General features: G+C 43.7%; 1 protein-coding gene across 5 annotated transcripts in view; it reads right to left on the bottom strand.

The window, feature by feature from the left end:
- Positions 1-3,470: 3,470 nt before the first annotated feature.
- Positions 3,471-12,896, bottom strand: part of fbxw4 (F-box and WD repeat domain containing 4) — a 39,513-nt gene continuing 30,087 nt past the window's right edge. For 2 of the 5 annotated variants that reach the window (XM_040178211.2, XM_040178210.2), the window contains exons 7-9: positions 10,599-10,739; positions 7,277-7,418; positions 6,952-7,149 (exon numbers count right to left, since the gene is read on the bottom strand). In XM_040178211.2, the coding sequence (XP_040034145.1) occupies positions 7,015-7,149; positions 7,277-7,418; positions 10,599-10,739 (418 nt within the window). In that variant the 3' untranslated portion in view covers positions 6,952-7,014. Of the gene's footprint in view, positions 3,598-3,903; positions 3,987-6,951; positions 7,150-7,276; positions 7,906-10,598; positions 10,740-12,896 lie in introns of those variants that run through there. The other 3 variants (XR_005712397.2, XR_013467989.1, XM_040178212.2) reach the window with 3 other exon arrangements.

Raw genomic sequence — 12,896 nt, 5'->3', positions numbered from 1 at the left:
ATTAAGATTGAGAAGAATGTCATTTGACAATTTTCAATTGGTAGTCTACTTATGGTACGATAACAAAAACAGTAAAACATTTTAGGCAACTATATAGGACACCACATTAATATTAGTATCGTTTAAATGTGTGCAAATCATTCCTTTTAATGGTACGCACTGTTCCTTTTAGACCTATTATAAACTCAGGCTTTACTCAAGTAAAATCTTATCCTTAAGCACTCTCTTATATCCATGAATCATCTAAGATAAGATATTCCTTTATTGATCTCCCAGTAAGAAAATGAATGTGTTGAAGCAGCTCAAGCTGCCCGTCAGGAATCTGTTGTGATGAGAAACGGGCCGAGTTAACTTCCCCTCCCCTCTCTTCCTCTTTCCTTCCACCTCTATTGGCCCGGCACTTTCTTCTCCTTTGAACTTTTTGAGCCCGGTCCGAGGGGACAAAAGCAAACAAATCACATTGTCCTTTTGGGAAATTTGGGCTTGTTCGCCGCCTTTCAAGAACTCTTTTTTTAGGCACCTCTCTCTCCGCTGATTCAGGGTCTCCCAGGAAAGTCAATGGCTCCTTACATCCCAGTTTGACAAGTCAGGAGGATACGCGCTAATCCCCTTAATCTGGCCTTTATCCCGCACGCAGCCACAGGCAGAGAAGGACCACAAGAGAGTAATCCTGTCGGAGAGACAATAGGATTAAGGGCCCGGCCCTGTGAGTGACAATCAGGTATCCACTGACTGATCTGCAAAGCAGGAGCCCCGGCCTATCTTCCTTCAATGTGACTTTATTTTTGTTTGGCAGGGCCCGAGAGGGATGGGGGGGTGAGGCAGGAGAGAGACGGGTGGGTTAGTAACGGGGGGAGGATATTTCATTGAAGGACTGCTGGAGGTCCGACAGGCCTGTGGTCCTCTGAGCACCAGGGACCCGGGAATGACTGACAGGTGAGGGGTAAGAGCTGAGAGTGTTTGGTATAGGGGGCTGGGAAATCTGTGTCTGGAGGCTGTGGGCTTGGAGGGGGGTGGGGTATATGGTTCCATATACAGTATAAAGAGAGACACCCTTTGACCTTGCACATAATTGGTTGATCCACTTACAGTTCAAAAAAGTTGTCCTGTCTTGTCTTTGTAGCTTTATTCAAATGTTAATCAAACAGGAGGAAAGAGTGTTGTCAGCGGAGGATTAATGCTCACTTGCTGTTTCACGTCATTGAGGAATAAAAAGGGTCTCGTCCGACAAAATCAATCTCATGTGTCAACCTGTGCTTTTGTGATATATAGTGACCCGTTCATTTGGAATCACACAACAGAAGTCTAACAGAAGTTTTCAGTTATTTCAAATGTGAAGATAAATTCCACAAGCAGCTGCCTTGTCAGTGGTTCCACAGAATGTTATGAACATTTTTAAGGGGCTGAAATATTCAATCCACAGCTAAATAGTGACACCCTCTCAAGGTACAGACTGTTTTCAGGTCGATCCCTCCTCGGAACGTGATCAACATCTGAACTCCACCTCTTGAACACCAGATGGCCCTCTTGGTACATAAATGCCCAGTAGAACACCCCCCTTCCCACCCCACCCCACCCCACCTTGAAGCCAAGCTGACGCTCCTCAGATCTCAGGGAAGACTCATTGAACCAATACGTTGAGCCCAATAACGTGACCAGAAACCACACAAATAAACCATGAGCAAAGAGTCTTCGCCTCTGATTTCCGCCCCCCCTCTCCCTCCAGCTCTGACACCACCACCTTTGCACCCTGTAGTCGGCCCATAAGGGCCTCCGAGCTGGAGGAAGCGAGCCTTGCATCCTGTGAAAAGAGACTCGGTCCGCTCCATTCAGCTCCAGTGAACTTCGCCAAAGAAAACAGAGGTGGATTCTCCACATTTCCTCGTATTACGGTGCGGTCCTGTTAAGTGCTGGGGTAAATTACAGGTTAGCCATTGTGTGAAGGGGAATGAGGCATTAAGCTGCAGGATCTCCATGTGTGCCTGCAGTGGTCGCTCCGTGTTTGTTTAGGCTAGCTGAATCGGCGCTCTGAGTCGATACCCAAGTTCCCACCGACGGCTCGGGTGAAGTGACAACCTTGTGCTGACCAGAGACAGTGCCCCCCTCCTCCAAATGCATTAGAGTCTTTGCCAGACTAAAGAACATTCATTAGACATTCGGGACACCGCTTGAATGTGATGGGAAGATGGAGGTAAAACTCATCGCCCGTGTGTTAAGAACAAACTGACTACAGGTTAGCTGAGCTCAGCATAAGGGACAGATGTATATTTAAGGCATAGGCACGACCTTACCCAACCCTCACCAGGTGTTTATTATTCTGACTGTGATAATGAAAATCCACCAACCTTGAGTACTTATTTTGCAGCAGCTCTGCAGAAGGACCTTCATTTAGCGGAGGGACCACGAGGCTTTCTAGCTTTCTAATTCTTGTCTCATTTTTGGTCTGTTAAATTCATTCAATTCAGTGCCCCATTTTGCTATCTACCAATTCAATCAGGCCTTTTAGGGGGACAGAAACTTCACTTGGCTTCTGCAGTCCAATCATGGTCCACACAACGTCTTGCTGGATTAGCAATCCAGCAAGACGTTGTGTGGACCATGACCATGACCTTCTGTTATTGCTGTTACACCGGTTACAGGCGGCACTGCAGCCGCCCCCGTCCCGCTTTGACCTCGACCTGCTTTGATAACACTGATAACGTCCAGCATCTATGCCCTGAACTTCTCTTATCGGACCGTTAGGACATGAACCAGAGGAGCTACTTACTTACATTTAGATCTCAGGTTAGCGAAAATGTTCCCCCACCTCCCCAAATCAAGCAACCCAACAGTAGCAGCAGCAGCTCCAACAGGTGGATGAGTCGGTTGAATTATTTGGACACTTAGGCCATCTCGTCTGTGGACATCTATAGGTTTCTGTTCACATTGATATTAGACATTGAACGGCAACCACTGAAATAACATAAGGGAGGCCAATGGTCAGCATAGTGTCCTTGACCATATTTCAGGAAAGAGAGAAAATAAAGCGAGGCGGAGCAGGTGAAGCTGCTTTGTACCTGACTTGTTTGAAGTGAGCGGTTGAACGGTGTGGCATGTTTCTTTATGGGGCCGCCGCTCGACAGCGGCTTTGTGCCTCATGATGTAGCAGCCCCTTCTCAAATGGATGATGTCACCCGACACAGTGGTAGCAGGGATGAGAGAGCAAGGCGGCGGTCTAAGCTACAAAACCCTGAGTGACACTACAGAGGAGGAGAGACATGTGCAGACAAGAAAACCCACCGCTCAATGCCGGGCTCATCTTTCCACTAGACCCACACATGTACTACAGAGAGAACACTCGAGAAGCTGAGAATTACTTACATTGTTTGTCCATTTAGTGTGTCTAGAACTTAAAGGCAAATTGGGTTTTCAAAAGCAGCGAAGACCGAAATATTGATTTAACTCTTTTAGAATGTCTTCATGAAAAGAAGATGGTAGAATTGATATTTGCGTTACTACAAATGTTTGCGGGATTGTAAATGTAGTTTTATCTTACTGGTTGGATGGATGGATGAGTGGATGGTTCGATCGATGGTTGGATGGGGACTGTGCTAGAGTCTGATCCAGAAAAAAACAGATGAAACATAAAACCATTACAAAGCATACTAAGAAAAAATCAACATTTATAAGAAGGCTGATTGGAGTGTTAAGTCTCAAAGATCTAGAGAGGTAACTGATCTGAACCATTGCAATGGCCGTGTTAACTCACAGGCCACTGTTTTTAACATCTTTTTCTGTACCAAATGACAAGACCCATTAAGTGACTTCAGTACGGTCTGGGCCACTCTGATGGGCGTGGTTGGGCTCAGCTGTAAGGTAATCGGGTGGGGAGTAGTTCAGGAAACGTGGCTTAATGAACCTCACCTGACAGCAATCTAATCATGCTCTTCATGCAACCGGTAGTGGGACCAGGTGGGAGGTGGGAGGACACGGACCACCTAGACGGGCTGCATGGAAAAAAAGTGTGTGTTAGGGTGAGAGGAAATAAAAAGATTTGCGAAAAGCTGTCTGACGTTGTTTTGCTCAAAGAATCTGCTGCTGCTGCCATCATCATCATTATTATTGTAAATAATAATCATAATACTGTAATCATAAACCAACATTACCCTCTCCTAGTGTCTTTGTGCTCTCCCTCCCCACATGCTTCTGTGGATGGTGGTTCTATCTGATGGTGTTTGCCCCTGCAGTGGTCCTGCTGTGCCCCTGGCTTACTACTCACAATTACTTGAATCATTTCTGTCATAGGAATTGCATGTATTATACATTGTTCATTCTGTACACATGGCATCCATTGTAGTCTGTCCATCCCCCCAGTGGGATCCCATCTCTGACGTTCTCCCTAAGATTTCTTCCCTTTTTTCCCCATGGAAGGGTTTTTTCATTTTTTGGGGAGTTTTTCCTGTGTCGATGTGTGGGTTTCGGGACAGAGGATGTCGTATGTGTACAGACTGTAAAGCCCTCTGAGGCAAATTTGTAATTTGCGATTTTGGGCTCTACAAAATAATATTAAATGAATTGAATTGAATCCACGAGTGACTGTTTCTGGTTTGAGCCACACCATTACTGCGGCTATCATAAGCTTTATCAGACAGTATCCAGTAGCCGTTATTTTTTCAGATCTACTAATCATGTATGACAAAACCTTTCACCAAGACAATCTAGCGTGTATAGCGTGTTGTGGCGGTGGGTCCCATCCCCGCCTTCAATGATTAATTCAAGTGTCAGGAGTCCCTAAGGGTCACATCTCCTGCATGGGTGTGCAATGTCTTTACGCACCCTGGCCACTCCTTTAATGTGGCCCTGGCATATTAGCTAATGGACAACATGATCTAATATATGCCATTAATGGCCAGCAGGGACAGTGGCTACCCAACCCGGGACACCAGCATAAACTCATGCACTGCCCTGCGAGTTCTGCTGCAGTTCAGTTCTGCTTCGATCAGAATGCTATATTCATACAACAGGGTCTTGTTTCCACAGCTTAAATTTCATTCTCACAGCTTTGACCTTTGACTTTAATCCAGTTTTATCATGTCATACCATTTCACTCTCTGAGATGTGAGAACATGCCTTTTGCTACAAATCTGATGGGTCAGACAAATAAATAATTGTTATCTTTTTGGTTGCCTATGTCTTTTGCTTCTACTTGGGTAAGCCCTCTTGTGTCAGTGTTATGTTGTTGTGCTATGATTACAGCGAGACACTGTTATCACAGGTAAACTGCTTTTAAATAAATCTACTCTGCGGTCTTGAGCAGTTTGAGTCTTCATTCCTTTCCATTAACTCCCGCAACTGACCATGCATGCACACACGCACACAGACACACACACACACATAGTCCAGCTGTCTAGTATGAGTGGTTTGATAATCCCAGATGTCAATGACGTAGATTTGATCTGTCAAATTGATCCTAATATTGTACGGTGAGGGATTGGTGGAGGGTGAGGGGTGTGTTCAACGCTCTGATTCCCCTACGGTGTGTGATCTCAGGTGCAGGGGTCAAATGTATGTAAACCCAAACAGCATGCTTCCAGTGATGATATGTTTTGTTTTGTTGTCAAGAGGCTAATGTGCCTTAATCCTTTCAAAAAGCTTCGGGCTGGATCCAGGCCCCCACTCCAAAGGGTCGGGGCTGGAAGAGCTGTGTGTTCCTTCCCGGGACTCATTCACTTGCTCTTCAGACAGTTAGCGCTCTTGAATTTTTTTGTGTGTTGAGCATTTGTGCTCACAGTGCCTCCAGCTAACGGATTAGCCCATCTTCCCCAGCAGGCACCAGCATGCTTCTCACCTCGAGAAGTGTCCTGTTCAGCTCACTTCCTGCTCATTTCATTTTACTACAAGGCCTGTGGATACATATTCACCTTGATTATGAACATTTTTCACTTTCTCGCAAAAACAGATTACTGCAACTGGAGCTAGCAGAGCAACATAGAGCTAATGTTATAGTGTAAAACTTGTTTTACTTTACCACTTATCAGCACAATAGCCAGTGGTATTTAGTTTTTTAAACCTGTTGATTCAGTTGGTAGGTAAGGCCCTCTTTGCCATATATGTTCCATAATATATATATATATATATATGTATATATATATATATATATACATATTTTTATATATATATATATATATATAGATAGATAGATGTTAGTGCTGGAACATGTGATTAAGTTAATATATATATATATATCATATATATATATATTTATATATATATAGATAGATGTTAGTGCTGGAACATGTGATTAAGTTAATTAGTTCATTTTATACTATATTCAACAATACATTGAAAAAACTAGTGTCTTACACACTTGTATTAATGTAGTAATAAATAAAAAATAAAGTAATGTTATCAAGTAAACATTCAGTATATAAATCTGTTTTTCTTTCTAAACAGGTACCAGAAGAAACACGTGTCTTTTATCAGGGAACAGCATAATGCAGTTCAGTAGTAATGGTCCCTGTTAGAGTGAGCTAAAGTGGTCTCGCACAAATAAAGCACACAGCTGGAATTGACTGTGCAGGGCACGTTTTAGACTGTAAAGCCAATGAAGATGGAAGGGCTGCCGAAGTTTTGTTCCACTTCTTGTTTGGCTAGCTGGTGGGCGGCATCAATGCTGTGTTATGCCTTCAAGTACAGTGTTTCCCCTAACATTCTATAGGGGGTGCTCAGCTGGTCACAAGCGGACAAAACTGTGGAAGTGGTGATGGATCGTTGATGACAATTAGACCCACTGGCTTTATTTTTCAGAACCAAAGGTTACAGCCTGGCGTTAACCAATGAAAGGTTATCTGGTTGCGCTATGGGAAATGTTTTACTGGGACTCACACACTTTCTGTAATATTATATTACTTTGACATACAAAAAGATCCTTCCAAGACCAAAATTGTGAAACCGGATCAGAATGAGCAGTCCTTTTTAGTGTGAAAATAGACATTTTTATTGAACACATGAATTTGAACAGTTTGTGTGTGTGTATCATCTGATGTGGAGAGGGTTCTGACTGAAGTCCAGCGAGTGTAGAGAGGTGGCCAGGGCTGCATGGAGGTAAGAGCTACTGAACCGCAGGCAGTACACCGGGCTGCTTACTGGGCGTGAGCTCAGCTGAAAGAACTGAAATCACATCATCATAGAGCTATTTTATTGTTCACCATCTGGCATTCACTTCATTCTAATGTGTCTATAAACGCATGGTACTGTGGCCTACTCCCATTCTGAGGACGCAATGTGGCCCACATACCTGCAGGCATTGGCTCTGCCGTCTGTCCCAGAGTCGCACCACGCCGTAGTACGACGAGCCGCTGGCTATCATGTGATTCCCATCCGTCTGGATGCAGTAGAGCGCACTGTCATGAGGTTCCTCCCACTCCATTACGCACTTCCTGTATGGGATGGATGGGGGTGTTGACACAATTTGAAGAAGAGGCGCCTTGTGATAGAAAGGAGCAGGATATCATAACTGTTGTAAAGCATTTTAACATTTTAGACGTAATTACCACGGAAATTTTGACCTTTATTTAACCAGGTAAAATCCATTGAGAACCTATTCTCATTTAGTTAAGTTTAGTTGAATTAAAAAAGGCAGATTACTGGAAGTACTTTGTAAAAAATGGAAGAGAGAAGTGAGGGCTGGTTAGCAAGTACAGCAGTCAACTATGGCTCGTTGCAGCTTATGTTTGAATATGCTGAGAGGGATGAGGGCTGTTAGGGCGGACTTTTGGAATGATGAGCCGAATGAAGCAATGGCGATTGCTGTCGGAAATGTGCAGAAGATTTGAGAGGTAGCGGGGGGTCATTCCCAAAATGGATTTGTAGAGCACAAGCAGCTGTTGTAGCCGCCTGGTGTGAAGGGAGCGCCAATCCACCAATCTGTAAAGACCACAGTGGTGCACCTGATTAAACATTAGTTATTATCCCTTGCCCCATGACAAAAAAATGTACATTTATTGTTAAACGTATAATTCAAACAATTCAATGTATTGGAAAAATGAGGAGGAACTTAAATAAGGTCAACAGGTTTGATATTGGTAACCCTTTGTAGTCGGGTAAAAAGTAAAAAGCTGAGAGAACAAAGGTTGAATATTGTAGAGCTTTACAGACAAAGCTGTGTATGGAATCATTCTTCACTGTTGTCAACAAGGAGGTCAAGCTGTGTGTGCGTGTGAGAGTGCATGTGTGTGCGTGCATGCTGCATGCGGCAGATTGAGCAGGGAAACAGGATTGCGGTGGCAATGCAAGACAGGGAAAGTATTTTCTGCCAATAGACATTGATCCTCCATTAGTGCAGCCTCATCAATAAGTGATGGAGAGACACAGGAGCAGACAATGTGGAAGCAGAGACGTCTGGACACAAACACACACACACAAACACACAGGAGGTCACCCGTTGTCCTTCCATCCTGAAGGTGAAACACACACTTTTCAATCCAACTATATCAAAAAAGAGTAATGAGCTGAAAGTTGATGAAAGAATTTTTCCCTGGCCTTACTAAGCTATGTTGGAACACATCTCTCCTCTATATCTGGATTCCATTGCACCTTATTCCAACATACAAATCACTTGAGTTACTTCTCATACTCATTGAGCAGTGTTCTACTTATTATTACTGAAAATGTAACATTAATTATCAATAACGTGACATTATATCTGATATGTATCACCCAAATTATACGCTAAACGTCTTCTGATCCATTTTGGTTTTTAAGAATGTCAGTACATATTTACAGTACTGGTTTATTTATGTAAATATGATGTTTCTATCTATGTGATTAAGGTTTTACATTTGGAGAATCAACCAAAGACAGACAGCCCAGGCTGGTTAGTATATAGAAAGTAAATGTGCTCTGTCACAACATAGCAGAATACATAGTTATAACAATATACAATGGCACATATGGTGATTTTTACTATAGCAACATATGTGACATGTTCATTTAGAGGAGAGGACAACAATCGTTCATTAGATCTCTTAATCACCATGGGAATCACTGATCTGTCACACTGCATTTCTTTATGGTGGTGAGCCCCCAACTTCCAGACAACCTGAACCTCCTGGATGGCCCTGGGAGCCTTTTTTTTAGGCTGGTTTGGTTTGGGTGCATGAATTATTGATATTTAAAGAGGGGGCCCCCCCTCTGCCAAACTTCACCCCGACCCAGCCCCTCGCTAAGTCCCCAGAGCAATATGCCAATCAGATCTGATTTGTCCTACTTGACTGACCCCTCCAAACACGGCCTGAAACCCCTCGAACCCCCGCTGTCCAAAATACACGCTGCCTTCTTTCCGCAGTCATCCTGCCGGCATATTCTGAAATGAGGGCTGCTGCATTAATATTTTTATCGCGGGGGAAGGGGCTGAAAATGGGCTCCCCGTGCCCACACTGCTGTAGATAAAAACAGTAGTCAAGGAATGAGTTTTATATCACAGATTATTTCTGAAGCTGTTCCATCACAACAAGAGGGAAATAATTAGGCAGACTTTATATTATTCCATAATATAGCAAAGGTCAAAAAAGAATTATTGATCTATTGAATCAGAAATACTTGTACTGGGGCTGCCCTTACATTTGACCAATTAGTCCCAATGAGTAATGGGAAGTCTCTGTGGTAGTACAAATACATATAGTATATATGAAGGTGCACTACAAAGCAAAGATAGAAAGTAAAAGGTGCATAGCCCACTGCGGCCTCGGTTGGCGCAGGACGAGGAGACACCAACGTGGCCAAAAAGCTGCACTAGCCAAACTGCCAATTACCGGCTTTGTTCATTTTCTTTATTTCTAAAAGCTATAAGAACAACTTTCTTGTCTTTCATGCAGAGCAGGAAAAATGTAGTAGTAATTATAGAAAGTTGGATTGAATACCTGCTTAAACAGCATTCCAACAAATGTACGTTGAATAAAGATTGGAAGGAGGTTGGACTGCCGTAAATAAAACAACAAAACATTGACTAAAAGATTTTGCGAAACTGCTAAGAGTTGTTAAAACCCTGTGTCGAAGGTTGTTTCTTTATAGCTCATCTGGGGCTTCTGCTGTGTGCCTGTGCCATCCAGTCACACTTCAACCGGTAGCTGATTGATTGGTGCATCTTAGATTTTGGCACTTGGGATGTTTTCTTTGCCGCTGACTAAAACCACTTTGCTAAAAATTCTTCTATGCAGGAAAAGCCCTGAGCTCAACTGCTTTCACTTTAGAAATCCTTTTACCTTCTGCAAATGCTACTTTCACAACTGTTTTCAGGGCTGACTCATCAGCAGAGTCCACCTGCTGCATCACTTTCGTACCACACTGACAATGCCATCTAAAACATTAATGACATTCGACCCACTTTACTGTGTTTTTCATCAAATATATTGTTACAATTTGGCTTTATAGCTGTGGTAGGACGTAAATTCCCCCCAATATCCAGTGTTGAGACCCCAAATTCCCATAATAAGTGTCCTTTATGGAAGATTTGAAGTTGATCGTGGTGTGGTAAAGGTCTAGAGCTCTGTACAGCTGACACACTGTAGGTGTCACTATTTAACAAACAGACCCTACGTGGGACCACCATGGTGGAGTACCGTGGGCTGAGTCGCAGGTCCCACAGGCGGATGAAGGTATCGTAGCCGCAGGTGAGGAGCTGGAACGGAGACTCGAACACCATGTCCAGCACACCGGCCCCTCGACGGAACTCTAAGCCCAGGCTGCAGACACACTCGGATCTGGTGGAGGAGGGCGGGGCAAAGACAACGTGAACATGTGAAATCTGGAAGTGTGGCATATGATCATTGCCATGCATCCGGAAAAAACATATGAGATCAAGAATAAAAGAATATATGAGACAATATTGTTATAAAAATGGACAGAGAAATAAATAATACAAATAAACTACTGCCGCATTTAAAATGTATTACATTTGATATAGAACACACATTTATTTAACTCATCTCACAAATCATAAGGTACATAGTTAGTCCAGTTGTCTCATTTCTACCTTTTTACTTAGGATTTCATTAAACTATTTACTAACAAACCCAAACACAAAAAATGAGGAAGATCTTGAGTAGATAATAATGACAACAAATAAAAAACTCACTTTAAATTACAGGCTCTGAACTAAAAATACATTTGGTTTCAATTAAAATCCAACACCCTGACTAAGCTTCTTTACAATATATTAAACTAATGCTGATCTATGAAGGAAATATAATTATGGCTTGGTATCTCGCCTGACCACGGAGGGTACATCCATCTACCAGCTCCTGCGTTCCCATCAAGACGAGCTACAGAACCCATCACTCCTACTGTGGGCACCGGGCGGTCTCCTACTAGCCATAAATCGACTGGTAGTTGTGCACCACATCGCACCCTTACCACGCCGCCATCAGTGCTGACAACTCACCAATCCAATCGTCCACATAGACAAGACCGCAAGATACGTAAAATAAATCGCAGCAGAAACTAGCTTCCAAAGCCGGACAACAAATTAGCCATCGCGTCCTTGACTCTCATCCCGAATGCAAACCCTCCTCGGCGAGTACTGATCAAGCCAACAGAGCTGCCTGCCTGAAGATGCTCTGCTTGAAGATCACAAGTGGAATCTGTGACGTGGGACTCGCTTTGGAAGACCCTTGTTGTTGTCTAATCCAGTTAATTCAATTGAAGCAAATGCATATAATCTCACCATTGAACTGTCAAATCCTTAAAATATCCACAATGTCATAATAACATGTCGTTATTGTTCAAGTTGACGGACAGCTGGAGCCACCACGGTTATGTTACAGAGGCACAGACAAAACTGTTTGTCTGTTTGTCTGGATTACCCAAACAATTACTGGTCTGATTCCCATGACAGTGGGCAGAAATTTTAAGCATGGGTGAGGAGTAGATTGGCCTTGGCTGGTGCAATGTAGTTATTAATATCATTGCTATCCTGTTTGATTTTTTGCAACATTCTCATCAAGAATGTGTTAACTTGGAGCCACAGCGACAAGGCCAAGCCTGGGTTAGTGAGTGTGGGACTGGGGCTATGTACAAGTGATAAATAAAGTTGGTGTGCCTATGTTGATGTGGTGTGACCTGTGTGTGTGTGCTAGTCAAGCCCCGTGTAGCACTATGCTTCTGTGATCACAGCTCTGTCCCGCCTGCTCCTCGCCTCTTGATTATTGAAGAATAACTTGCACTCAGCAGGGCGGATTATTGCAGAATAACTGTCTCTTTGTTGCCACTTAATACCCTCCATGACCGTGACTGTGTGCGACTCTCACACTTTTGATACCTGCTCCATAGCAACCATTTAAAGGAGGCCGCCGGCCTTGGCGACCGAGTAGCCCCCGCGCTGCGACTCGTGCCCCCCTTCCCTCGCCCTAGAGCTCAATCCGCAGGCTCAGGCTGGTAATCCCCCAGTGTTACCCCAGGGGGGCCTTCTTATTGGACCAGGGCTTTCCCCACAGGGCACCTTATTGGGTGAGAGCTTTCTCATTGCCAGGGTCTCATAACTAAGCCCGAGCCAATGGGGAATCTGTGATGAGGCTGAGTTTGCGTCTGTGTGGGGTAGTGACCCCTCATTTTCCTCTTACCACTAAAACCAAGGAGCTTAGCGCATGCCACACAAAAAGAAACCCATTCAAGCCAAAGGGATACGAGCCGGTTCATTCATAACTAAATAATGATGTCTCCATCACAGCACGGGCCACTCCAACTAAAAAGAGGTCATGAATTCATAACCCCCCCTAACCTTGGAAAGCCTTCAAACAAGAGAGTTATAATCAGCTCTGAAACAAAAAACAGTCAAAAACAGTTACAGACACCCAAATGTGAAAGAAAAATGAAAGCCGGGCTTCCATAAAATGGACCCGACATCTGCGCGGGGATCTTAA

This window comes from Gasterosteus aculeatus, chromosome 6 (genome assembly GCF_964276395.1).
Source record: "Gasterosteus aculeatus chromosome 6, fGasAcu3.hap1.1, whole genome shotgun sequence".
NCBI classification, from domain to species: Eukaryota; Metazoa; Chordata; class Actinopteri; order Perciformes; family Gasterosteidae; genus Gasterosteus; species Gasterosteus aculeatus.
This window is presented reverse-complemented; position numbering and strand designations above follow the sequence as displayed.